Source organism: Betta splendens, chromosome 19, assembly GCF_900634795.4.
Source record: "Betta splendens chromosome 19, fBetSpl5.4, whole genome shotgun sequence".
Classification (NCBI taxonomy): domain Eukaryota; kingdom Metazoa; phylum Chordata; class Actinopteri; order Anabantiformes; family Osphronemidae; genus Betta; species Betta splendens.
The window spans coordinates 15,596,121-15,622,945 of NC_040898.2; the positions used below are offsets into that span (position 1 = coordinate 15,596,121).

General features: G+C 53.7%; 1 protein-coding gene across 6 annotated transcripts; it reads right to left on the reverse strand.

The window, feature by feature from the left end:
- Positions 1-19: 19 nt before the first annotated feature.
- Positions 20-26,007, reverse strand: baiap2b (BAR/IMD domain containing adaptor protein 2b). 6 transcript variants are annotated; one of them, XM_041068460.2, is made up of 16 exons: positions 25,746-26,004; positions 20,203-20,278; positions 18,161-18,247; positions 12,618-12,629; positions 12,074-12,135; positions 11,392-11,463; positions 10,499-10,636; positions 7,690-7,842; positions 6,697-6,918; positions 6,276-6,471; positions 4,769-4,970; positions 4,618-4,698; positions 4,368-4,536; positions 3,472-3,506; positions 1,298-1,344; positions 856-996 (listed from the first exon to the last, which is right to left on the reverse strand). In XM_041068460.2, exons 1-15 carry the CDS (start codon positions 25,818-25,820, stop codon positions 1,317-1,319), a joined length of 1,608 nt encoding a protein of 535 aa, XP_040924394.1. In that variant the 5' UTR covers positions 25,821-26,004; the 3' UTR covers positions 856-996; positions 1,298-1,316. The 6 variants fall into 6 exon arrangements, with proteins under 6 accessions (XP_040924390.1, XP_028990246.1, XP_028990247.1 ...); XM_041068456.2 differs by lacking the exon at positions 1,298-1,344 and having other exon boundaries at positions 20-996; positions 4,769-4,967; positions 25,746-26,007; XM_029134413.3 differs by lacking the exon at positions 1,298-1,344 and having other exon boundaries at positions 20-996; positions 25,746-26,005.
- Between the last annotated feature and the right edge of the window lie 818 nt (positions 26,008-26,825).

A 26,825-nucleotide genomic window follows, 5' to 3' on the forward strand; every position in this document is an offset into this window, starting at 1 on the left:
CAACTGTGTCCCACCGTCCTTCACCGTTAACAGCATCACTGAGGGATAAATGCTGCACTCTTTATTCATCACAGAACAGCACAAGCGTGTTCGCCATCATACAAACATACTGTACAGATATGACACACTCATCCCACTTCATCACTTATTGTTACAGCAACATTTAAGCAACAACAAGGACCAAACGCTGGCATCTGGTGTCGGAACTTCTGATCCTTCAGAGAAGCGTGTTCACGTTTCCATGTTTTCTTAGACACAATGCAATTACACCATGTTTCTGCTAATTGAATGCTTCTCTACTTAAAACTTTGCTTAAAGATCCAACAAAGTGTCTCTTTGATAAAAACAAAATTATTCAGCTATAAATCATGTAACGTTTAGTTTATTCTTCCATCATACAATGAAATCTCCTGTGAGTATGACGTTAGTTAACATAAACAAAGTATTAGCGAGTGCTTATCAGTTTGTCTGGGTCACATTTTCTGTCTTCGAGTTGTTGAATTTCAGATTATTCACCTAATTCCTGCAGTAAAACACCTGGTGTGACGTCAAAGCCCTTTAGAGACAGCAGCAGGAGGAAGTTGGATTCTTTAGGCTCTTTACAAAGTGATTTAATACAGAGGCAGTAATTGTTGCTGTGACTCAATCAAGAATCAAGAAGCCACAGAAAACCACACTAAGTAATATTTTACAAAAAAAAAAAAAAATTTGATTTTTAATTTTTTCTTCCAAAGTGCTAAGATTAAATTTTATTCAGCTGCTCTGATTGGTTGCAGTCTGCAGTTAATCTGCAGGTCAAAATGAATTAACGCCCCCTAAGTCTGTGGCTGAACCGGAGCTTTTACAGCTCCGTCTCAGTACTCCGGCGAAGTCGAGGCCTTCTCCAGGCAGTCGTAGTGAGCTTCATCCAGCTGCTCCTCCTCCACCTCGTCCTCATCGTCAGACAGGGGCGGCTGGGTTGGGGCCTCCACATCCGGCTCGCTGGGCGGACCCCCACTGGGGATCAAACACAAAACATACTTTAACGCAATGGGAACCGCAAAAATGTCACACACAGGATGTTCTACTCCCTCACTCCAACTGTGGATGGATGTAAACAAAGCAGGTAGAACGAGAACAATCATGCAACACGGAGCCGGGAATGAGCCGTGCAACACCACCACAGATGAGAAAACAGCCACTGCACAGGAAGCAGCAGAGACAGAAATCACCCAGACACTTCACAACACGGAGGCCAAACAAACCACGTGCTCGGACATGAGGGAAGAAGCTGCAAGATCCAAAGTCAGACACTTACGGGTCAGGGGTGTGGTCCCTCAAAAGCGAGCGTAATCAGGCCCTGCACTGAAAGAGACAGTCCCTGGTGTGAGCGACGGCACAGAACTCAGTAAGAACTTAATGATCTACATGGAAAGCATGCATGGAAAGAACTCAGCCCCAGCGTAACTCATGCATAGTGTATTTACACGCAGGGCACCCAACACAACAACACACAACAGATTAGTGGACGGGTGATTAGTACCTTCACTAGCGGCAGCAGCAGCAGCAGCAGGTCGGGAGGACGCCACACACACTGAACTACACGCTCTGATGGGACCATCACTGGGCGGAAAGGCCCAAACAAACAGCAGCGCATGTGGAGGAGCAACGCCTTCTTCTGCTCAGAGGAGCCAATAGTTCAAGAAAACTAAAGAGCATCATCCTGCTCCAGCGTGAAGCTCGGGTTCAAAACAAAACTGCTCCACTGTTATTCAGAGGCCGATCAGTAAAAAGAAGAACAGTTCAACAGAATTAATTTATTGGCAGAAACGCACCATGAGGTCATCAGTTGCACATCCATGAAGGCTGTACAATACTCAGACGGCTTTTATTTGGCCTCAGGTGGTTGGTGGCTGTCGCTGCAGCGCTGCCAGTCACACCTTCCAGGTGTCTGAGCCCGACGTTTGGCACGGAATTAATCAACACAGACAAAAAGCTGAGAGGATACAGCAGCGACGGCTCAAAATTAGGACCTGATAAATGAGCAAAAACACAACAGCAACATTTGGACATTTTGACATGAGAGGTGCACTGCAAAGAATCCACCTCCTCCTTCACAACAGAACCAGTACACAGACAAGTAGACCAGCTTCTTTATTATACAAAGAGAATCTGACAAACAGTTCCTGCAGTTTTAACACATGATTCATGTTTTTTTTCTGGAAGTTTCAAAATGACCCTTTATATGCGAAGACAAGAGTACAGAAGGCTGAATGGGGTTTTACAGCCATCAAACTCCTCAACCCTTTAAGGCCACACACCAGAATTCTGTACACTGGACAACTGGGGCTCAGCTTCTCTGTCTCACCTCACAATAAACACAACAGCTGCTGGGAGTTACTTCATATGTGAATGTCCACACTAAACCCAGTGTGAAGGTTCAGTCGACCCCATTCAGCCTTGGAATGACAGTCACACACCACAGAAAGGTGAAAGGAGCCCAAGCACCAGGGTGGACAGGTTCCCTCCACAGAGATGCTGCAGGACACAAACTACATCACAGACTAATACTTCAAAAGGTGCCGCTTGGATCACAGATACTCACATATGTACAGGAAACATTCCCCTCAGGTTTACACCAGCACTCTGCACTACTGCGACACATGGGCTCTAGTCTCAGAGGAAATGAAGAAAAGCTCAAATGATTGTGTAAAGTAGTGAGTGCAATGAAAGTCTTCTTTAGGTTCCAGCCTGATATATGAACATCCTTCACAGCGTCGTTCCTCGTGTGGCGACAGGACAGAGGAATGTACATGCACGAAAGACAAGCAAAGACACAATGTCCTCAGAGGAACGGTCCATCACATGACTTTGAACACGCGGACGGCACACAGTCGTTCTGTTCGGTCTGATGCACCGACGCCTCACCACCAGTTACACAGCAGGAGGCGGGAGGCGGGGGAGGTGGGTGGAACAACACGGGGGAGGTACAGGTCCGAGCCGCTTCCTAAGCAGGAGGGAGGGAGGCAGGACCGGGGGGAGGAACGGACCGGCGCCTGTCCTATTGCATCATCTGAGTCTGTGCTCTTTGTCTGTCTGTCCTCACACTGTCGAGATCAATTTGCCCTCTGTGGAGCTGTGGACAAAGAGAAGGAGAAGCTTCCAGGTGGGCTGGCAGCAAACACAAGCACATCAAGAGCGGCTCCAGCACTAAACACATGGGCTCCTGCATTCACAGTGAGTGACCTTATGACAGGTTGAGTGGGAGGAAGCAGGTGGATGAACCGGCAGCTCAGGCCACGGCCTGAAACAAGCCTGTTCTAAATAAAGGAGGTGCTTCCTGCTCATCATGCTGCTTATAGAGAATGAGATGCACATCAGCAGATGAGGCGTCCTAAACCAGTATAACCAGTATAATTGTGTCATGGTGGGTGCGTGTTTGCAGGTCTGCATCAGAGGCCTAAGTGGTTTCCAACAGGTTTCTGGTCTTACCTGGTGGGGAAGCGAGGCTCGTACTCTTCAACCTGCTGTAAAGAACAAAACGCAGGAATTAGTGGAATGATGCTGAGCCCCAGTAGGATGTCGCTGGGACCAGCACAACCAGCAGGTGGCAGTAAAGAGCTGGTGTTGTACAGCAGCTCACAGACGTCAGTCTGATCACAGCGCGTCTACTGGACAGACGTACGTGTGTGAACGAGCCTCAACACCAAAGTTCGCCGCTACATTTCCTGTGAGAGAGCAGTTTAAGTTGTTACGTGACTGCTGCGAAATGAAGCTTCGCCCACATTTCCTGTTCCAGGTGAGGCGTGGGAGGCACAGCTGATGTTGCATAAGTCTGCTCTGAGCCCCTTCCTCTCTTTTACCCGTCAGAGGCGCGTCCTCTGATGCCACATCTTACACCCACCCCCTGTGGGAAGGATCAGCTGAGTGTGTGTGTGTGTCTCTGAGTGTGTCTATGCGTGTGTGTCTCTGCGTGTGTGTCTCTTTGTGTGTGTCTCTGCGTGTGTGTCTCTGCGTGTGTGTCTCTTTGTGTGTCTCTGCGTGTGTGTCTATGCGTGGGTGTCTCTTTGTGTGTGTCTCTTCGTGTGTGTCTCTGCGTGTGTGTCTCTTCGTGTGTGTCTATGCGTGTGTGTCTATGTGTGTGTGTCTCTTTGTGTGTCTCTTTGTGTGTCTCTGCGTGGTTGTCTCTGCGTGTGTGTCTCTTTGTGTGTGTCTCTTTGTGTGTCTCTGCGTGTGTGTCTCTTTGTGTGTGTCTCTTTGTGTGTGTCTCTGTGTGTGTGTCTCTTTGTGTGTGTCTCTTTGTGTGTGTCTCTTTGTGTGTCTCTGCGTGTGTGTCTCTTTGTGTGTGTCTCTTTGTGTGTCTCTGAGTGTGTGTCAGCTGAGCCCACCTGTGGGAATCCGGGCACGGCCACGCTGTAGGGGCGCTGCTGCCTGCCGTGCAGCGCCGCAGCCGTCGGCGCCGCCATGCGGGTCTGGACCCCGTATTCGGGGCCGGGCGCAGTCATGTCGTCCCGCTCGAGGAGGTTTCCTGTGCTGCTGCTCTTCCCGTGGTGGAGGCTGGAAAACGCATGCAGAAGAGTGGGAAAGTGAGCGTTGGCTTCTTCCTCCAGCAACTCAATCACTCGCCGTTGAACCTACTTGTGCACTCGCAGTTGCCTCGTGGAGTCACCGTCGCTGTCGGTGATCACCCTGGTGTAGGAGAAGGGAAACCAGCCGCGCCTGCACACACAAGACGCCAGGTTTACATCGGCCTGCGAAGCACGCGGCCTCCAGCCGGCGCTGCACTCACATCCTGGTCTTCTCGCTCTCGCCGTAGTGCCAGCCGTCACGGGCCTCAGGCACCAGCAGGGTGATGACGTCGCCCTCAGAGAAGCTCAGCAGGGTGCTGTTGTCGCCGGCGGCGTGGGAGAAGATGGCCTGGACCCGGGTTCTCCCGTTCCGCTCCAGCCCAGCGGCCATGGAGCTGGACCGGGGCAGCGTACGGGTCTCTGCTGGTAGAAGGAGCAGGAGGAAGCTGCTGTCAGACACCCCGGAAGCCACTTCCTGGTTTTGTCCCTGAAGCTAGAGGTGGTGTGAGTTGATGTGATGCTAAAAAGCTGCGGTGTGAGTTGATGTGATGCTAAAAAGCTGCGGTGTGAGTTGATGTGATGCTACCGGGCCGGAGCCGTGTGCTGAAGGCGTGGGTTTAAGGCGTGTGTTGAAGGCGTGTGTTCAAGGCGTGTGCTGAAGGCGTGTGTGTGCTGAAGGCGTGTGCTGAAGGCGTGTGTTCAAGGCGTGTGCTGAAGGCGTGTGTGTGCTGAAGGCGTGTGCTGAAGGCGTGTGTTCAAGGCGTGTGCTGAAGGCGTGTGCTGAAGGCGTGTGTGTGTTGAAGGCGTGTGTTGAAGGCGTGCGTTCAAGGCGTGTGCTGAAGGCGTGTGTGTGTTGAAGGCGTGTGTGTGCTGAAGGCGTGTGTTGACAATGTGTGTTGACGGCGTGTGCTGAAGGCGTGTGTTCAAGGCGTGTGTTGAAGGCGTGTGTGTGTTGAAGGCGTGTGTGTGTTGAAGGCGTGTGTTGAAGGCGTGCGTTCAAGGCGTGTGCTGAAGGCGTGTGTGTGTTGAAGGCGTGTGTGTGCTGAAGGCGTGTGTTGACAATGTGTGTTGACGGCGTGTGCTGAAGGCATGTGTTCAAGGCGTGTGTTGAAGGCGTGTGTGTGTTGAAGGCGTGTGCTGAAGGCGTGTGTTGAAGGCGTGTGTTGAAGGCGTGTGTGTGTTGAAGGCGTGTGCTGAAGGCGTGTGTTAAAGGCGTGTGTTGAAGGCGTGTGCTGAAGGCGTGTGTTGAAGGCGTGTGTTGAAGGCGTGTGTTGAAGGCGTGTGTTGAAGGCGTGTGTTGAAGGCGTGTGTGTGTTGAAGGCGTGTGTTGAAGGCGTGTGCTGAAGGCGTGTGTTCAAGGCGTGCATTGACAACGTGTGTTGACGGCGTGTGCTGAAGGCGTGTGTTCAAGGCGTGTGCTGAAGGCGTGTGTGTGCTGAAGGCGTGTGTGTGTTGAAGGCGTGTGCTGAAGGCGTGTGTTCAAGGCGTGTGCTGAAGGCGTGTGCTGAAGGCGTGTGTGTTGAAGGCGTGTGTTGAAGGCGTGTGTTGAAGGCGTGTGTTCAAGGCGTGTGCTGAAGGCGTGTGTGTGTTGAAGGCGTGTGCTGAAGGCGTGTGTTCAAGGCGTGTGCTGAAGGCGTGTGCTGAAGGCGTGTGCTGAAGGCGGTGTGTGTTGAAGGCGTGTGTTGAAGGCGTGTGTTCAAGGTGTGTGTTGCGGAGCCGTGCTCTTACTCAGCGGGGCCTTGCCCTTCGCAGGCGCGGCCTTGCGGACCGGTAGGGTGTTGGAGTAGACCTCGGCGCCGTGCCGCTGGGCCTGCGGCGAGGCCTTGCCCTGGGCCACCTTGCTCTCCATCCACTGCTGGTAGTCCTCTCCTCCGTGGGCGCCGGCGCTGCCGTTCATCACCGGCAGGCCTCCCTCCATCAGCCTCTGCAGAGACGACACCATAGTTCTTTCTTTTCATGACCCACAGCTGTTACATAACAGCCTGCGGCTCATTAAAAAAGAACAAGGTGACGAGTGGATCTGGGTCAGAACACACTTGACTACAGACTGAAAACATTTCACAGCGACTCTGCGTTTTACTTAGAAAACTTCCATCTCAGAGCGGATGAGAAGCCACCGACGTGCTCCACCCACAGTCGAGGAACCAACCTGCTGTCCCAGAGCGCCGCCGGCCCTGAGAGCGGACAGTTCTGGAGGCACCGGCAGGGGTTTGGCACCGGGGACGGGCTCAGACATGGGCAGGCCCGGATGGTGGGCGCCGGCGGCGCCGCTCATCTGCTGAGCCAGAAACATGGCGCGGTCCGGCAGCTTGTTGGGCTCAGCACACGCCTGCTGCCACACCGGGACCTTCTGGGATAAGAGCTCCTTCCCCTGGAGAAGAGGTGAGAGAGGGCTGAGAGCGGGCCGGGCCGGGCCGGGAGTCACAGTCCACAGTGAGACAGTGAGAGTGAATCTGTGAAACTTTGCCTTCCTACATGGACACAGTGGGACAGTTACATAAAGAGACTCATTTGCATTAATCATCTGCAAAGAAAGCGCGATGAATAATGGAGAGGCAGCTCTTCCAACAGGCTCTGCAGCAGGCTGCTGTGGAGGAGAGGCTCCAAGGTCGTCTGTCCCTCCCGCTGAGCGCGTGGGCGCCGGTGGGGGCAGGTGTCAAGGTGTGGGCGGGACCAGACACGGGCTCCACGCATTCACAGGCTCACTGAGCTTCTGCCTTTGCAGCTTTGACTCCTCCACTGTCACTGTTTGGGTTCCCACATTTCCTGATCAACTTCTGACCCTAAGAAAACACTAGAGGCCGTGTGAACCAGGGAAGCACCCGGTCCATGAGGACGGCGCTGGAGACAGAGCTTGACGTATAATTAGTTTCCTCTTTTACTCATGAACTGCTCTGAGACTTGAGGACTGATTGAGTGTGTGCTGATGCATCGTCACATCAGCAGTTTGTGTTGTGTGCTTCCTCCCTCTGTCTGTCTGTCAGTCAGTCAGACACTTTCACACCCACACAGTGTTCTTGCAGAAGTAGGTCATTCCTGTCCCCCCTTCGCTGCCTCCTCCTCCTCCTCACCCACTCATCCTCTCTCATCACATTTCCCCACACGTGATGTTCTCCTGGGCTTTTGTGCTGCTGCTCCTCACCTTGCTGTGATAGGCCGAGCCGGTCTTGGCCACGGCGCACTGCCGGTCCACCAGGAAGCAGTAGCGCCTCCTCTCCTCAGACAGAGCGTTCTTGTAGCCCTCAGCGATGTAGCTGTCCAGCTCGCTCTGCTTGTTGCTGATGGCCTCCACAAACTGGAGGGCGAGACAGACATCAGGAAGCTTCAGTGACGTTCAGCGCCTCAGAGTGACATTTAAACACATTCAGCAGCAACAACGCTTCAGACACAATGTCCTGAAGAAGAACTGGTCACGTGGAGCTCTGCAAACTAAATTACATGCTAAGAACACGATGAATCACCTGTTTAGCATTTGAGGCTTGAATCACTCCAGCTGATAATGAGCAGCCTTCCTTGTAATGGATTTTCATGAATGGACTGTGACACTCAACACATCACAAATTGTACTTCCATCACTGCTTATGTGGAAAATGTCAGCGCAGGACTAGAGAAGTGGAGCCGTCTTCAACCCATTTACCTTCGCTTTCTTCACATCTCACCCACCATGAAGTGCGTTCACTGCTCATCCACACATCCAGCAGGAGCGACGGACTGAAGTCCAGTCTAATGATGAGACACGTCAGCCCCAGACCTGTTTTAAGCGTTCTTCATCATTCATTTGTTTTTTTTAAGCTAACAGCTTATTACTTAGCTGTACGAACCCTTTCTACCATATAACACTGAGTCCATGATTAGCTTCAGTTTCTCAGCTCGTCCACATGAAGCAGTTAGTGACTCACATCTTAGCTTTTATTCAATCCGACATAAACCACGGAAACGAAGCCATTCTCAAAGGTCAAACAAGTGGACGGAGGCTAATTTAAACACAGTTACCTATTTAACGCAAACAGCTGCATTCATGAGCTTCTAACCATTTCATTATTAATATTAATGGTACTTTCATGTGATGGTGAAGTGATGCTGTCGCAGCCTCCCCCTCAGTCTGTCAGGATCCTAACACTCCCACCGTGCTCCAACCCAGCGTTATGGGGTGTTACAGGCCGGCGCCATGCTACAGGGATCCACCAGCTCTGGAACTATTAGATTCATTACCACACGCGTGGGACTGACAGTGGCTGCAGAAACCCTGCAATTAATGTCACGCTTTCACCTTTCTGCACAGGCTGATTACAGCCAGAAGAGGTGAGAGCCTCGTTAGTGATGAATACGACGACAAGCTGAGCCACGGAATAATGAAGGGACACACAGTTCAGTGGGAAACTATTTAAATAGGAACAATTGTATTTGGACAGGTTGAAATTTATGAATAAAAAGAATTAAATCAGTAAAAGCCATAATTTTCCTGCAGCCTGTTGCCTCAGATGCCGAAGGGTGATGTCAGCTCTGTAAGACGTGGAAGGAAGAAAACTGAGCGTCCGAGGCTGAGCAGCTGTGACAGTGATAAACGAGGTTTAGCTGCTGTGAAACGCTGCTGATGTTATACTGCACCACATGATGGAGCCACAGTCTCACACCTCATCATTTCCAGCTCGACCTCTTTACATTTCACGGAGCGTCATCAAATCCAAATGAACCCGGAGGAGAAGTTAAAGCAAACGCTGTGCCTGGATATGGTCACTGTGCAAGAAAAGGTAGCGCATGTGGGCGCACAATAGCTCAACAGGCACCGATCCCCCACAGTGAAATATTAAATGGTGCAAAGCCAAAGAGCAGCGAGAGCAGAGGAAGACGAAGGCCATTAATGAATCATACAAGCCGTGGAGGCGGAGAAGCTTTCAGGCGCCCACAGCGTTAGCGTCGATCACATTCAGACTGCGGCTGAGGAGCAGCGGAGAACGGGAGGAACCGGCCCGGGACCGTGAAACTGGGCCGGAGGTCAACGTGGCGACCGGAACGCAGCCTCACGTCAGACCGTTCACAGGCAGCTACAGGGGAGGTGAGTTCAGCCCAGGAGACGGAAAGAGACCTGGGTTCCATCCAGTCCTAGAAGCTGCTGCCATTTCCTGAATGGGTGATGCATCACTCACAGGCGTTTCACCACCTGAGCACCGGCCACCAGGCAGCCTCAGCTCCCACCTTCTTTTTCAGTGGCTGCACGCTGCTACACATGGACCCGCTGCAGAGACCCAGCGTTTGGGGAAGTCCCACTAACTAACAAAAACCTTCTGCCAGCAGCAAAAGGACAAACATGCACAAGCTGTTCTCGACCGGTCGAACTGGAAGAGGGACATGAAGGGCACACGTAGGAGGGAACCAGGCCTTCCACCCCTTTGGGCCTCCAAAGCCCAGAGGACCGAGGCCTGTCTGGATTGGGCTTATGAGCCATCCCATCCGCATCCATAGCAACTGCACCACGCTCTCAGCCTCTGATGCGACGCACAGTCGGCCCCTAAGCTTCAGCTCTTCCAGTCTGTCCCCACACGAAGAACACGACTCCCTGACGCGAAGCTGAGGTCAACGTGTGACGCGATGCAGGCTCCATCTGTAGCTGAGGCGCTGCTGGTGTCTGGCTGAGGGCAGCGGCTGCACGTCGCAGCTGCTGTGCAGGTTGTAAGAGGATCCACAGGCACAGGCTCCCACACCCTCCGCCCAGGCAGACGCCTGAGGCCGAGCCCGGCTCCTGCAACCAGCGTCACGCAACAGTGATGCAGATGTAAACAGTATCGGTTTGAATCAATCACACGTTCAGGGGAGTCATATTTAAATGTGCTCCGGAGCGCTGATCGTTGCGTGTGTGAGGGAAACGTCTGTCTCCTCGCATCCCGTCACCAGGAGCCCCTGCATCCCCTGGTCCTGGCCGGACCCTGACACGCGTTCCTGAAGCCACTGACCTGCATCTCCTTGTCTCCGTACTTGGAGGGGTGCTTGCTGCCCTGGCTCTTCCTGCGCAGCTTCTTCAGCTCCGCCTGGCACTTCTCCAGACTCTCCCCTTTGCTCTTGTGCTCCATCTGGTACTTCTTGAGCGCAGCCTGAGGGGGGAGCACACGGTCAGTGGGGGGCGGCAGCGTGTGCAGATGAGCCGTCGCCGTCATTTCATGCTCAGTCTTTCATTCACCGCATCATAGCTTCGTCACCTCTGTGGTTTTTTTAATTATTTATTTTGGGCCGTGATTTCTTCCCTCTCCCATAGTTTGATATTTGTCCTGCCGCCATCTAAACGGTTATCTGAAACAAGGATGTCGCTGGGACTCGATCCAAACTGGTGATCAGCTCAAAGTTATGTTTTTACCTCAATTCTTCATTTTCACAGAATGAGTCATAATTCACAGGCAGAGTGGGAAGTAATTTATGCAACCTGCTGCAGAGGTTTGGATGGAAGCCGATGGGGAAATTAAGGAGAGAGTGTGGGTTTCGACTCCACAGATGATTTCAGGATTCCTTTGCCATAAGAGGCTGAACTGATGTGGAGTCACACTAAACCAGTGGAGGGGTTATATAGAGCGTTGAACGCCTCAACCTCAGCATCAAACCATGTAGCGTGTGTAGATAATGACTGGGGCTCTAAATAAAACCTATTCATCAAAGCGCTGGGAGGGTTCAGATAAACATCCATGACCACCTGCAGCAAATGGAGCCACACATGGAATAAGATGATGGCTGCATCTATAACACGGAGCAGAACTCTCACAGAACACTCACATAAAATGGGAACGGCATTGAAACCTAAAACACATGATGAGATGAACAGCTTCAACATGTGTGAGTGTCGGTGAGGGAAGCTCACATTCAGGTAGCGAGCGTCCAGTTCCACCTTCTTCTCCAGCTCAGTGAGCAGCTCGTTGTGGAAAGACTTCAGCTGCAAGACGCACACAAAGCAAGAAATGAGGCCGGATCCCGTTTGAAGGCAGTTTAACGTCAGAGGAGCGAACAGATGAGCAGCCTAATGCAAAACATCTCTTATCTGTGTTTGGAGACGTAATATTTTCCCAGTTATCGGCCGGATATTTGTGAAAAAGCTGGAACCTGCAGCTGTTTACTTTGCAGGAACACTGAGTTCATGGACTCGTCTGAACGTCTGAAGTGAGTGGTGAAAATCAGAGCGTGTTTGAGGATGAATGAATGATGATGCGCAGATCTCTGACACCCATTACCAGGAGAAGCAGTTTAAGCATCCAAGAACATACTTCACAAGGATTAAAGCTAAACTGCACCTCACTTTTCAGCTAATGTGCCACAATTGGCCAATTACCAGGAACTGAACAAATTCTCCTGTCAAGAAAAGGTGGAAATTCACATTTCACTACATCAGTAAACAAACTCAAATAACTTCAACAGAATAAAGAATGTTCCCTGTTGTGTTGTAAATATTCCAATATTTTGTGATATGAATCCACAATCTGTTTGGCTCCACGCTTCTGACTTAAGAGGAGCTCGTTTTAGCAGCAGCACCACCACCACATGCTCACCATCTCTTCAAGCTGGATCTGGATCTGTCTGTGGACCTCAGCCATCTGAAAGAGCACCTCCCCTGCAGAGAGAAGACAAAGAGAAGACAATAAACAAAGAGAGAGAGGGGAGAGACAAAAGAGAGGCACATTAATTCTCCTGTCTGTCACAGACACATACATCGTGCAAAATAATAAAAAAGACCATGCATCCACACAGAACAGATGAGAGAGAGGAGCGTGATGCTGAGGGAGGAGGACGAGGCCATGAACAGGATGAACTTCTCCCAACAGTGACATTACAGGAATATGCAGGAATGAAAGACAGAAACAAGAAATCTACTAAAGCTTTTAAACCAAACCACTGGAAATATGACAGGCTTCAGTTTTAGAGCTTATAGCACTACTGCTAGTAACACACAGGACAAGCGTGATCAGAGATGTCCCAGATCATCCATTTGTTAAATTACAACAGGAAAAAAACAAAGTAGAATCTAGAACCAAGGAGACAAAGTAAAGGATGATTCATGCAGCCAGGGAGGTGCGTGTCATTTAAGATACCTACATGCTGCCTCTTCTGAATATGCAATGCGTTGTAAAAAAGGAACAAAAAGATCTAGTTTGAGCAAAGAACAGAGGGATAGAGACCTGGAGAGACACGACAGATCAGACTACCCCCAAAACACGAGACACGGGACAGTATTCACACAGAAACACTCAGACAGGATTCATCGTGGCTACAGGAAGAGGCCGGACCGCCTGGAGCTGAATGAGGGCGCCACACGCCGATATTACAGTCAGCCATGGATGGTTATAGAGGAAAACACATGCAGCTGACACACAACGTGGAGCTGAACACGTCCTACAAAAACTCTCAAGGTTCATAAGATGGCGAAGGCCTTCCCTCCATGTGGATCAGCTGAGTGAAGGCGTGTGTGGGTGCTGGTGGAGACCTGTGGGCGCTGAGAGTGGGATTAATGGGCTTAATGGAAGTGCTGCAGTCATCCAGACGAGACTCAGCTGGAGCAGAAAGGATTTAGAAAAGGTCAGAGCAGCGAAGACGGTCTTTTCTTACAGTAGGTTCTGGAACCTAAATACTATAAATATGTACTTCCCTACTGTGGCTCATCCTGCCTGTGGCCACACAGACACACGTCACACACTGATGGAGAGGAGCGGGTGAGAGCAGGGAAGATACAGCACAGACATGCTCCATGGACCCAAAGGCTCCTTCGACTCCCCGTCAGCCTTCGTGCACGCAGGGAACACAGCTTTAAGGTCGCAGCCCTCACTCTGCTCTGCGTGAGCAGATGCTCAGGTCACCTCTGCAGCCACAGACGCGTCTGTATTCATGGCCAAAACAGCAGATGTGAAGTCCGTCCTCTCCAAAGACAAACAGAGCCACTTCATTACAGTGAGCTACAGGTTGGATGTGTTCATTCTGACTGTGAGCCGGTCCTCCAGGTCTCACGCTCCAGATCCGTATCATCACTCTCCTCTGCAGGATTTTATCACCTGGAACTTCTTCAAATCGCTGGTGCTTGTTTCATCGCCCTTGTCTAATAAAAATCTCCGCCTTGTGTTGTGAAATATTGGACTTCAACTCGGTGCAACTAAGCTGCTTAGTGATAATCAGAGCAGATCACAGCATCTGAGGCTTAGGAGGGAATAAAGCACATTGTTGTGTGGCTACGAAAGGTCGTCACCGAGTGACAAGATGCTGTTCAGCCGTCTGGGAATCGTTTCATTTCTATAGCACTAATTCACAACAAACCAGTCTCTACACGTTAAAGTTCAAAACCTTTCATGTTCAGAAAACCCAACAAGCTCCATAAAGAAGCACCAGGGAAACAAAGGCCACAAGACCAAGCGTTAAGAGAATTAGGTTTAAGGCACGTGGGGAGAAAAACAGCTCAAAGTATTAAAAGAATTATGTCTTAGCCCCAAACAACAGCCTGGGTCTAAATAGGAGGTGAGACCCACGGAGCCCATGACCCGCGGAGCCCATGACCCACGGAGCCCATGACCCGCGGAGCCCATGACCCGCGGAGCCCATGACCCACGGAGCCCATGACCCACGGAGCCCATGACCCACGGAGCCCATGACCCGCGGAGCCCAGGGAGCAGCGGAGCCCATGACCCGCGGAGCCCAGGGGGCAGCGGAGCCCATGACCTGCGGAGCCCATGACCCGTGGAGCCCATGACCCACGGAGCCCATGACCCACGGAGCCCATGACCCACGGAGCCCATGACCCGCGGAGCCCATGACCCACGGAGCCCATGACCCGCGGAGCCCATGACCCACGGAGCCCATGACCCGCGGAGCCCATGACCCGCGGAGCCCATGACCCACGGAGCCCATGACCCGCGGAGCCCATGACCCGCGGAGCCCATGACCCACGGAACCCAGGGAGCAGCGGAGCCCATGACCCACGGAGCCCATGACCCACGGAGCCCATGACCCGCGGAGCCATGACCCGCGGAGCCCAGGGCAGCGGAGCCCATGACCCGCGGAGCCCATGACCCACGGAGCCCATGACCCACTGAACCACCGGGAGCCCCATAACCTGCAGCCCATGACCCACGTAACCAGGAGCACGAGCCCATGACCCCGACCCATGACCCCGGATCCCATACCCCGAACCCCAGGAGCATCGAGCCCATGACCCACGGAGCCCATGACCCACGGAGCCCAGGAGACCATGGCTCCACGGCTCCTCCTCGGTGAAGGAGCGCGTCACGGAGCGACCTCACTGCAGCGACTGCAGGGAACAAACAGCTCTAATCCCCAGAAAGCTGCAGTGGGAGGACGGCGTGATTGACGCCGGCATTGTTGTGCTGCTCTGGGCTTTTATTTCCACTAAACACAGAGCGTGTGACTGCGCTCACGCTTCTACAGATCCTCTTAGTTTTCACATTTTAATCATCCACCACAGCGTTGGACTGTAACTCAGCGAAGGCCGTGACCTGCTTCACCAGCGTCAGCGGCTAATGTTTCACTGCCTCCACTACTCATTACCTGGTTACACAACACACACTGACCACGGAGCAGCTGATGGATCCAACCACGGTCAGATGTTTGCTTCTATCTAAGGCGCTCACACCAGGAAAGGCTGCAAGATGCCGTGTTTGTGTGTAACCCAGATGTTTGGCAGCCACTCCACAACACCCTCAGCATCATTAACCCAGCATTTGGCTGAATCCCCACATCAAGGGCACCGTGGTCCCTCAAGGACATTTGATGGAGTCTGACACATTATTAGAGCCGCATTAAGACCCCATTTCATCGATTTGCTCGATCAAACTGTCTCTAAACTTTTGTGGAAGCAACCGTCAGCTGACTGCGCCTGATTGCAACTGACTGCGGCTGACTGCCTGCGGCTGACTGCAGCTGCCTGCAGCTGACTGCCTGCGGCTGACTGCAGCTGACTGCAGCCGACTGACTGCAGCTTACTGCACCTGCCTGCGGCTGACTGCAGCTGACTGCCTGCGGCTGCCTGCAGCTGACTGCAGCTGCCTGCAGCTGACTGCCTGCGGCTGACTGCAGCTGACTGCAGCTGACTGACTGCAGCTTACTGCACCTGCCTGTGGCTGACTGCAGCTGACTGCAGCTGACTGCAGCTGACTGCAGGTGAATGCAGCTGCCTGCCTGCAGCTGCCTGCAGCTGACTGCACCTGCCTGCGGCTGACTGCAGCTGACTGCCTGCGGCTGCCTGCAGCTGACTGCACCTGCCTGCGGCTGCCTGCAGCTGACTGCAGCTGACTTCAGCTGACAGTGCATCTGGAGGTAATGGGATGAAGAGCAGCAGGCAGGTGGGGCTGAGCTCAGGCCTTTGGAGGCAGCAAGGCCTGATTTGAGCCGGCTTTGAGCTCAGCTGCTCCTCTCATCTCGTCCTCACCTTGTAGAGCGACCCACATGAAGGGTGCAAACAGTTGGTGCAAAGCGATAGTGCTCCAGAGACAAACTATTGTGATCCCGGTCCATGAAGCACAATGGTGCTGTCTGTAAGATGCACCGTTTTGGGGGAGGACGTAGACCCGTCGGTGCTGCTGCTGCTCAGCGGCCGTGCAGCATGATTCTTTATACAACGTGTAATTATGTGGCAGACAAATGGAGGAGGAAATTACACAGGCAGCTCCAGTAACGGGCACTGAAACACTGGAGGTTGGTTACATGTGACCAGCGAGTTGCCTTCAAGGCTGACGTCTGAGCGCCGAGTCCTGGACCGATGACTTAATGTCGTGATCAGCTGCGTGTGTGAGGAAGATGAGGAATGGGAGGAAGAATTATTATTATCCCTTCATGTTACATAAGATAATATCAGACTTTCATCCCACGGTGGGGAAATTCCTTCGTTAGAAGGAAATGACAGGACCACAAAGGTGCCGTCGGTTTCAGGTCAGTGCCGCGTTTCGGTGAGATGAGCACAGAGAGGATGTGAGCAGTGAAACAAACCCGTGTGAATGACATCATCCTGGACGGCGTCTCGGCGCCGCGGCTGCAGGTGGTCGTCACTGCGGTGGATCCGCTGCATCCTCACATTACATAAAGCTCAGCCTCAGACCTGAGCCGCCACCACCTCTGCCCAAATCTGCATCTGAATGGCTCTGCCCTTATATGGGCAGAGAGTGGTACCGGAACTGCAGGAGCCCCCCCCCCCCCCTCCCCTCCTCCACGGCCATGTTTAGTATACGGAAGGAAGGCCGTCGTGACATCACCACCGAGCCATTTTTGGGCTGCGGCGCTTCGTCTCCTCCTCCTTCGCTCCGTCTATTTTTAGGCGCGTGCGGAGTCGGTGTGTTCTCCCAGGGCTGCCTCAGCTCCCACATCAATGCGGGGGCGTTCGCAGACACACACACACACACACACACACAGCAGTAGTGAAGTGAAGGCGGAGGATGAGGGCCGCTCCTCGTCACGCCGCACGGCGCGTCTTCAGCTCGGGGCTCGGAGGCCTCAGCCGCGTCCGCACGAGGACACGGGGCTCTGGACCTCGTCATGTAGTCGCTGCTGCAGCCAAGAACCGAACGGGTTCTCAAAGCATCAGAAAGGCGTCTGGACAGAATGTTCCTGCACGTTCTAAACCTTCTGAAGGAGACTGTTCATCGTGAGCTCAGTCACCGCCAGTCCACTGCTTCTCCTCCCTCCGCCAGCGTCCTGCTGCCATCAGCTGCTCTGACTAACAGAGGCAGCCTTCGAGTCCATCACACACAGTCCTTCAACAAACCCCTAAATGAACCGCTACAGGAGAGAGGATTTCACAAACGTCCCTTCAGTCCTCATCAGTTCTGAAAGGCAGAAACACGCCAGCTCTACAGGAGGCTCAGTGAAACCCAACATGGTTCTGAGCTCTGAGCTCGGAGCTCTGCTGGGACCTGGAGGCGGCACCCATTCATTCTGTTCAGTCTCATCCCAGAGGACGAGGACAAAACAAAGCAGGCAAACCCAAGAGCAGAGGCCCGGTCACCGAAGACGGACAGAAGAGCAGAGTGAGCGAGATGAGGGCTGCACATGAACACGTGTGGATCCACTTCTCTCAGAACCACCTTTTTACAGAACTGATTTAGATGAGTCACAGGCTTCAGCGTCCTCAAAGTGGTGAGAATCAAATCACTGAATAAATGTCAGACGGGGCCAAAGAGAGCAGAACCAGGTACAGATTCTGGGTTCTGGACTACAGCTGCCTCATTGTGTGTCTATGGGTTCCCCGTGTTCCAGTCCGTGAGCCCACGTGATGATACGGGCCCATCACGCGTCATCCACATGTTCCTGCCTCTGCTAGCTAACACCAGGAGGAGCAGAACCAGGAGCAGAACCAGGGCTGATCAACCAGAACCAGACAACACACACGGGAACGCTGAGCTCCAGACTCCTCACCTACGGATCCAGAGCGAATCTGTGACTGTGAATCTGATGTTCACTCTCGGAGACGGAGCCTTTGGATCTAAACGTGGCTCAGATGAGTTAGTGGAGGATCAGAGTGGGTGTGTGTCCAGTTTCCTGCTGGTCTCCAGCTGCTTCTGCTCCACACCTGAGCCATCCCGTCCACCACGCTGGTGCAACCCCCCTCCCCCCGCAGGGGGACTACAGCCACTACAAGGACTCACCAACATCCTTAGAGCCTTGACTTTCGCTGGCCATCTCGCCCATCCGCACCAGAGCGTCGAAGTAGCCCTTTGCAGCATATGTGACACCTGGAAACATGAAGCATCAGATCAGGGCTGCGTGTTGAAAAGGCGTGTTGGGCAGCCCTGCCACCCACCCCCCTACAGCCCCCGGCCCAGAGAGGTAAGGTTGGCGACAGGCAGGAAGAGGAAAAGCTCTATGGAGGCAGAGAGAGGCTGCAGCAACTAAAAGCGTTGAGTTCAACGGAGGAGTCTGGCTTCCACACACACTGACATACTGGTTGTGTGCTTGGCATCGTGGGATCCAGTTAACCCTTCACGCTACGCTGACACACAGTACCACCCGTCACATACGCTCACAGGCGCTCCAGGTCCGTTTCATGAGGATGCTCTGACAGGAGACCAGCACATGAACACCAGGACGTGACCGCTGGGCGACAGAAGCACCAAACCCACTACAACCAGGAAGCTGAACATGCTGGGAACCAGTGCTCAGCGCTCCACGACTGAAGGCACGTCACCAGAACGGCTCCTTCCTCAGTCGATGCACAAGAAGCAACAGTCAGAATCTGCAGCTCAGTTTTAGTCAGACATTATTGTCAGCAGCGCTTTGAGAAGTAGAAGTGGCTCAGGCCTTTACAGGTGGAGGGGACGGCACCGAGCAGCAGCAGCAGCAGCAGCAGCAGCAGCAGCAGCAGCAGCAGCAGCAGCAGGTCATGACGGCCATGATGTCATGATGCATAACCAGAACCCGCAGCAGCAGGGATGGAGGTGAGCAGCACAAGGAGCACATGTGAGTGAGACAGAACAGGTCCAGTCAGGTTCAGACATCGCCTTTAAAGCTGGCCAGGATTTGGACCTCACATAACTATCGATTTTAGTGGCTAAACGTCTGTCTGGATTCACCTACACTAGAGGACGTCTGAGCTTCCTGCTCCTCTGCCCTTTAACCTCCCGTCCCAAACGCTGCCCACATCCAGCTGAGCCACAAACTGCTGCTGGAGGCTCCGTGGAACCACAGCCCTGTGCTGCTGCCTGTTGATGCAGAGTGATCCCCACTCAGGGAGTCGCAGAGCTATTTTTAGCCTCATCTATTAGACTGGAGTGAGCTTTTCCTTATTGGTCTGTTGTGTCTTCCCTGCTTCTCCTCACTGAGCCCAAGGCTGAAGCCTGGAGCACGAAGGCAGCACGACAACGTACAACAATGTACACGATGAGTTCAAGGCCTAAACTGGAAGCAGGAGACGCCTCAACACAGGCTGGATGAACCTGAAGAAGAGGTTGAGGCCATGGTTCAGTTCAGTGACGTTAGCTTCAATCTCTCTCTCTCTCTTCTCAAACTTATGTCAGGGCAGGCGAAGATGGCGATCTACAGTATAAAAGCAGAAATGAGATCAGACAGGAGCCCACCTCAGTCTTCCTGGCTTTGGTCAGGGCCAGAGTTTGGGTAGATTTCAATTTTTACAAGACTATGAACAATTTGTCTGGTTTTATTGATGAGTGGTGCTATGGAAACATTATTTGCACTGTTATAGATGATGAATTGGTCTTAATAATCAGTTTTTACTAGTTTTTAATTATCTCTTATTTATTTAATCAGTCCTGCACTGTGGATATAATATTGTGAACTGTTAGTTGCTGAAATGCTGCTTATTGTGATGTTATTTAAACTGGACAATTAAAGTTTTATGAAAAATCATCTCTCTCTCTCTCTCGTCCTGATTCTAGGCTCCATCCCTTCTTTTCCTTTTCCCGCTGGGACTCCTCCTGTTCCACTTAGCTTCAGCGCTTCGTCTTTAACCTTGAACTCGTGCACGAACACGAGCATGCAAACGCACCAGTAACAGACAGAGACAGGACGCAGACGATGTACATGGATGTGACATCACAGAGGACAAGCTCAGCTGCAGGATTCTAGAGGGGACTCAGCTTTGATGGAGACGTCAGAACATTCAGAGGCTGTGGAAGCAGTTGGATCAGACGGACGGAATGGACAGGAACAACGACAAACACTGGGTACTCACTGCTCAGCGCCTTCTCGTAGCTCTTGGCCATGGCTATGAAGTTCCTCAAGCAGGGGTTGAACTGCTCCATGATGGACTGCAGAGCAGACACAGAAAACAGACGTTAGAGGCGCCGCCCTTCACCGGGCCGGGCCGGGCCGGGCCGGGCCGGGCCGGGCCGGGCCGGGCCGGGCGGAGCAGAGGGAGGAGCCCGCTGCCTCTCACCCCGCGGGTGTCAGAAAAAAGCTCTCTCTCCCAGCAGCTCGCTCGCCCTCGCGCTCGGACACGCTGCTCCCGCTAATTGCTTTTCTAAAGGTCACTTCGAACAACTGCCCCGGTTTCACAGGGTTGTTTTTGTGTCACCGTCCAAGTCCTGTGTGAAGTCAGAGCCCAGTTGCAGGTACGAGCGCTGGCGGAGCCGGGCCTCCTCCGCGCTTTAATGAGCCGCTGTCTCCGTGGCTGCAGTGACTCAGCCGCCCTTCATCTCCAGCAGAGCAGCGCTGCTCACGCTCACGTCTCCAACTCAAGACTCAGGACTTGAACAGGGTTTAACGGGAACACAGAAATAAGGACGAGCCTCGCGTCCAGCAGAAGTAGGACAGGCCCAAACGGGCCGAACCGCCCGGAGAGAGAGAGAGAGAGAGCGAGAGAGAGAGAGAGAGCGAGAGAGAGAGAGAGAGCTAGGATATAGAGCAAGGAGAGAGGTGAGATCAGGATCCTCTCTGTATCGCGCTCTCTTTCGCTCTTCTCTCTCTCTGCTGCGCTCTCTCTCTCTCGCATCTCTCCTGCTCGGACTCTACGCTGCTCGCTGCCCGGTCTCTCGCTCTCTCTCTTTACTCTCGCCCCTCGGTCCTCGCGCCTCTCTCCTTTGCTCTCTCATTTCTCGCTGCGCGCTCATCTCTCTCTCGTCCCTCTCTCCCTACTACCTTTCGCTCTCTCGCTGGTCGCGCGCCCTCGGCTCGCGCCTCTCTCGTATTGCGGCTCCCCCCCGCTTCTGTTCTCATCTTCGCGCTCGCTTTCCGCTCGCGCACGCGGATCGCGCGCTCCGCGCGCTCGCGGGGCTGACCGCGCGCGCGGGCGCTCGCGCGCCGCGCTCGTTGCTCGCGCGTCGTCGCGGGCTCTTTCGTCCCGCGGGCGCGCCTCGCGCGCCCCCTGCGTCATCTGGCGCGCGCGCGCCGTCCGCCTATCCCGGCTCGGGCCGCCTGCGCTGGCGCGCGCACCGCTCTACTCGCGCCGCGGCTCGTTGAAGTCGCCCAGCTCTGGGCGCCTCTGCTCGATCCCGTCTACGCCTCTCTGGCTGGCGCTCGTCTCTCGCTTGCGTCATCCGCCTCGCGCGTTCCATGCGCTGTCTCGCCCCTCGGTCCGCTCGTGCTCTCGCGCTGCCTGGCTCCGCGCGCGGGCGCGCGCGCGCATCTCGCTCTCGCCGCTCGTCTACCTCTCCTCCTTTCTCCTCTCATCTCTCTGCTCCCTCTCCTTTCCTTCTCCTCCCATCCTCTTATCCCTTCTTTCCTCTCCTATTCTCTCGCTTCATCTCCTCTCTACCTTCCACTTTCCACTTCCTGCAACGCCGCCGCTCTGACACGACATCCGGCGCCATGAGCTCTGATCACAGAGCTGAGGCAAACTGAGGCTTTCTGGGGACAGACCCCCCATCAGAACCCCCCCCCCGGGAGAACCCCCCCCATCCTGGCTATGTCGCTGTTACGTAAGGTGTCGGCTGCTGAACAAACCCAGCGAGTGGAAGAGTTCCAGCAGAGGCTGAGGAGAGAAAGGGACGATCAAAGAGTGAAAATAGAAGCACACAAGCGCTGAGCGGAGGGCGTGTGCGTGTGGTGACTGCCGTCATGCCAGTGATGAGCCGGGCTTATGTAATGGGTCCGACGGATCCGGCCCGGCAGCGCATTCCTGCGCCGGGTTGTTGAAAGCTGCGCTTTAGGGGACCGTTTAATAGGATCAGGACTTGGTCCTGGTTCCGTCCACGCTCGGATCAGGGCCCGGCTGATTAGCATTCCAGCCCATGAAAGAGCCCGTTGGATTATTGGGCCAACGCCGCCTCGTTAAGCAGCCTCAGCAATTAAAGCAAAGCTCAACAATGCGTGGCTGTTTTCAGCTTCAGGGTTGAAGCTCGTTATCAACGAGCGTCAGCTCTGACAGAACGAGGCCTCGTTCTGCGTCCGACTTCCTGTTGGAAAAATCACTGCGTCGCGTTCTGATGAAGACAGAAAGACCAGAGGCAGCAGGTTCTGGTTCTGGTTCTGCCCCGCTGGGGTTCCTCCATCCTCCTGCAGCCCCCACCAACAGGACCACGGTGGTCCAGCTGGCTCTGCCGTCAGCTGGCAGCAGCGCGGGCCGAGTCAGAACCAGCAGCAGGTTCGCCTCATGTCGGGGCGAAAATTACTGTCACGCCAAAACCATGTGACTCCATCAGAAGCCGCTGCGCCGCCCGACAGCGACAGCCACAAGAACCTGGCAACCCCAGCGACGAGGGCGGGACCAGAGCTCCAAGAACCCGAGGTTCTGACGCCAGCAGGTTCACAACAAACAGGCAACAGAAGCTGGACGGGCCTCTCAGCGCGGTTACCGTGGAAACAGGGAGGGCTCCGCCTCCTGTCTCCAAGTCAAAGCTCATCACTCGCTGCCGCTCCATCAGCGCCGCCATCGATTCACCTGAACCCAGAACCGCTCAGAGTACGGATCCAGGGCTGGTTCTGGAACCGGAGGGCACAGAGCTCCATCCAGCTCGGCCTCTAGACGCCGAACCATCATTTTAATAAAATGTGTCATTATCAAACACTGCATTTAACCCATTGCCCGCTGGAGCAGCGTCTCGCCTGCTGCTCTGCGAGCTTGAACCCGGAAGCTTCCCAGGCGAATGCTCTGCCCAGTGAGCTTCCAGTCCACCCATCAACACCAGTGGTGCTGGTTGTGGGAGGCATCGCCTTCATCTCCATCTAATCAGAGGTTCAGACTGTCTGAGGTCAGATCTGTAGTTGGACGTTTCACGTTTGGAGCTGCTGGAACCAAACAGACAGACACCGGTTCCTTCGTCCTTGGAAGGTTCAGACGTGGGTCAGAGGAAGGAACCAATCCAAACACGTCAGCTTCAGGCTGGTTCTGGAGTCCTTCACCTGTGATGTGAGGGAGGCCATGATCGGAGCGCGTGCCGTTCGTTAGGCTCATTCTCCCGTTCCAGGAAATAGTCGGTGTTCGCTCCTCTGTGACAGACTGAAGCTGCTTCTCGGCGCCTCTGATGGAACCAGTGGACTCTGTGTGTGATCGGACCTCCGGACCCCCCACAGGGACCCATCTCCATGGTACCACAGCAGAGGCGGTGGAGGAGGGGTTCTGATCACGCCGTCTACTTACAGCATCACGGCTCATCTGGAGCCAGGACGCGCTCCACCCGTCGCCACCGCTCTTCACTAACGGGTTCTGTGTAATTAGAGGCTCCACATGCGTCTCCATCCTGGTAACTGTCCATTCATCCTGTGCCACGGCTGCTTCTCAACCTCCATCTGCCTCCAGCAGCGTGAGACGAGAGGCTACGATGCCTCAGGAAGTCAGCGCTCCAAACATGGAGGACGCGTTAATCGATTAGAACCTTTGCCGTAGGAACACGGGTCGGCCACATCCCAGAACCAACAGACAAACAGCTCAATGTTCAGTTCCCAGAACCGCTACCGCCACCGGTTCCAGGCGGGTCCAGTTCCAGGCAGGTCGGTTCCAAACGGGTCTGGTTCCAGGCAGGTCCAGTTCCAGGCAGGTCGGTTCCAAACGGGTCTGGTTCCAGGCAGGTCCAGTACCAGGCAGGTCAGGTTCTAGGCGGGTCGGTTCCAAACGGGTCTGGTTCCAGGCAGGTCAGGTTCTAGGCGGGTCCGGTCCCCTGCAGAGTCTCACTACTGAACCTCAGCCTGAAGCTCTGACTGATCAGAGAGGTCCAGAACATCACGTTTGGGCTGAGAGGTTTCCTCCACATGAACTAGACCTCAAACATGACTCCACAGCCTCGTACACGACGTCATGAGAGTTCACTGCTCCATCAAACAGCTGGAGGCGTCAGGAGACCAACAAACCCAACGAACATCTGGACCACGAACGCCACCATCCAGAGTCAGTAGAACTCACTGAAGGGATTCAGCAGCTTCAGCCTCCACACCGGGCCAGAACAGAGCGGAGCAGTCAGCTTGTTCTTTGGTAAATTCATGTCGCAAAAACCAGGATTTCACTCAACGACTGAGAGTCTTGGTTCTTGAGTGTGACCTTTGGGCTAAAACCTTCATCCCACACGACTCCACCTGAATGAGCATCATCATCATCAGCCTGACGGGTCCAGCAGCATGAATCACATTAATCACTGAGCCTCCCTCCGTGCAGCGCTGCTGGGAATACGGCGCTCGGCTCAATCCACTCCTCAAACACACAGATGGTGTTTGTTCAGCAGCCACAACAACCTGAGGAAACGCGGTTTACCCACACTGACAGCAGGCAGCGAACGCAGCATCGCAAAGTTCAGTCAACCGGTGTCAGCGTCAATTCATTCCTTTTATAAGTCACGCACAAGCGCGCGCACGCACGCACACACACACACACACACACACACACACACACACACACACACACACACACACACACACACACACAGACAGACAGACAGACACACACACACACACACAGACAGACACAGGCACACACACACACACACACACGCATACACACACACACACAGACACAGGCACACACACACACACACACACACACACACACGCACACACGCACACAGGCACACACACACACAGACACACACACACACGCACACACGCACACAGGCACACACACACACAGACAGACAGACACACACACACACACACACACACACACACACACTACTCATTTAATGAGGATTTCAGAAGTGACTCCCTGGATGCTTCCTCCTCGTCTTCATCATCATCATCATCATCATCATCATCCTCGCATCAGGACCAGCAGCAGCAGGTCAAACTGGCACTGACTTCCTCACACCTGCTGACGACAGGAAGGAGTCCTGCTGCTGCACGTCTGGATCGTGGCATTTCCACAGCTCACAGACCTTCACTTCCTCCCAGTTAAACCAGTGACTCTGGATCCTTCACGGACCTCCTTTTTCAGCTATGAATCAGCCGAAGAAACGACGGGACCCAGTTACAAGCTTCGTCCTAGAGGAAACCCTCGCTGGGCAGCCTCCACCTGCCTCCTGTAACCCACGTCCTATAAACCCTGAAGCTCGGTTCTGAGTCCAGGCTTCACTGGACCAGAAGTTTAACCCGTCTCCGTTTGTTCTAACGGCGTCAACCCGTGAATCCATCCTCTACTGCCCGACGTCTGGCTCAGCCTCCGCTCCACGTCTCGGAACCGACAGACTGGGCTGCAGCACGACCGACGACGGGGAGGAAGGAACCAGTCAGTCCAGTAAGAAGGCTACAAGCCGAACCGAACAAACTGGTCACAAGCGAACGTTTAACGCGTCCCCGCATCCGCGCATCACCGCGTCCCAGACGGACAGCTGAGTCAAAGTTCCTGCGTCTTACCTTGTACACGTTCTCCGTTATACGGTGCACCTCGTCGGACCGGGACATCCTGGTAGGAGCGTCAGTCACAACCATAGACTGGGACGGTCTGGGTCTGGATCCTCCGAGCGGCGCCTGAGAGACGAGCTCGTCCGTCCGTGGGATCCCTGCTTTTATAGGTGAGTCCTCCGCTGCACCCACACCGGCTCCCCACGCAGCCGAGGCGGACTCGTTTCCAAAGGGCGGTGCTGCCTTCACGGCCGTGGGAAACCTAGGAAGTACCACAGAGCTGCAGTGGAAGCGCCCCTGTCACAGTCACGGCGACAGTCGACGAGTGAAGACAAGATGTCACAGCGCTGAGCAGGTGATGATTATTAGGTCTGAGCCGAGAAATAGCAAGTTCAGCACAAAACTGAAATAAAGCTTCTCAGACAATTAAAAGCAATATTAAAGACAAAAATAACGAAACTGGAAAAACGGCACGGCATGTTTTTCAGTGGGAAGCAGTTTATTTTTATATTCTTTATGTGAATACAAAGAATGTTCAAATAAAGCAGCACGGGACATATTCATCGCTAAGTGTGATTTATTCTCGTTCCACAAATGGTCTGTTAGTTTCAGCTCCGCATTGGTGTCCGCCACAGTGTGCCCGTGAACGCACCACGGCATTACCCAAACCACGCCCCCTGTTGTGTCGCAGCTTCCAACGGCTCCGCCTCTGCTACAACCATTGAGGAGACTGAACGTCTCATCAGCCTGTTCCCACCGAGACATGTTCACCTCCCAGCTTTTATGTCTCATTCTACATCCACCACTAATAATAAAGTAACATGTGTGAAGATCCACGTGCGGCTGTGGCTGAAGCCCGTGACGAGTGGGCGCCGCTCGGTGTGAGTGGGGAATCCCACACATCACGATGTGAGAACCCACGAAGCGGAGACCAGTCACTATAAGAAGAGATCCGGGTCCGGATGATGAAGTGGACCCCAGAGTTCAGTAACAGATGCTTTGTTCTGATCCAGAATCAAAGGCCCGGTTGATCGTGGAGCAAACGGAGCGTTTCCATAGTGGAACAGAGAGATCCATAGAAGTCTATAGGAC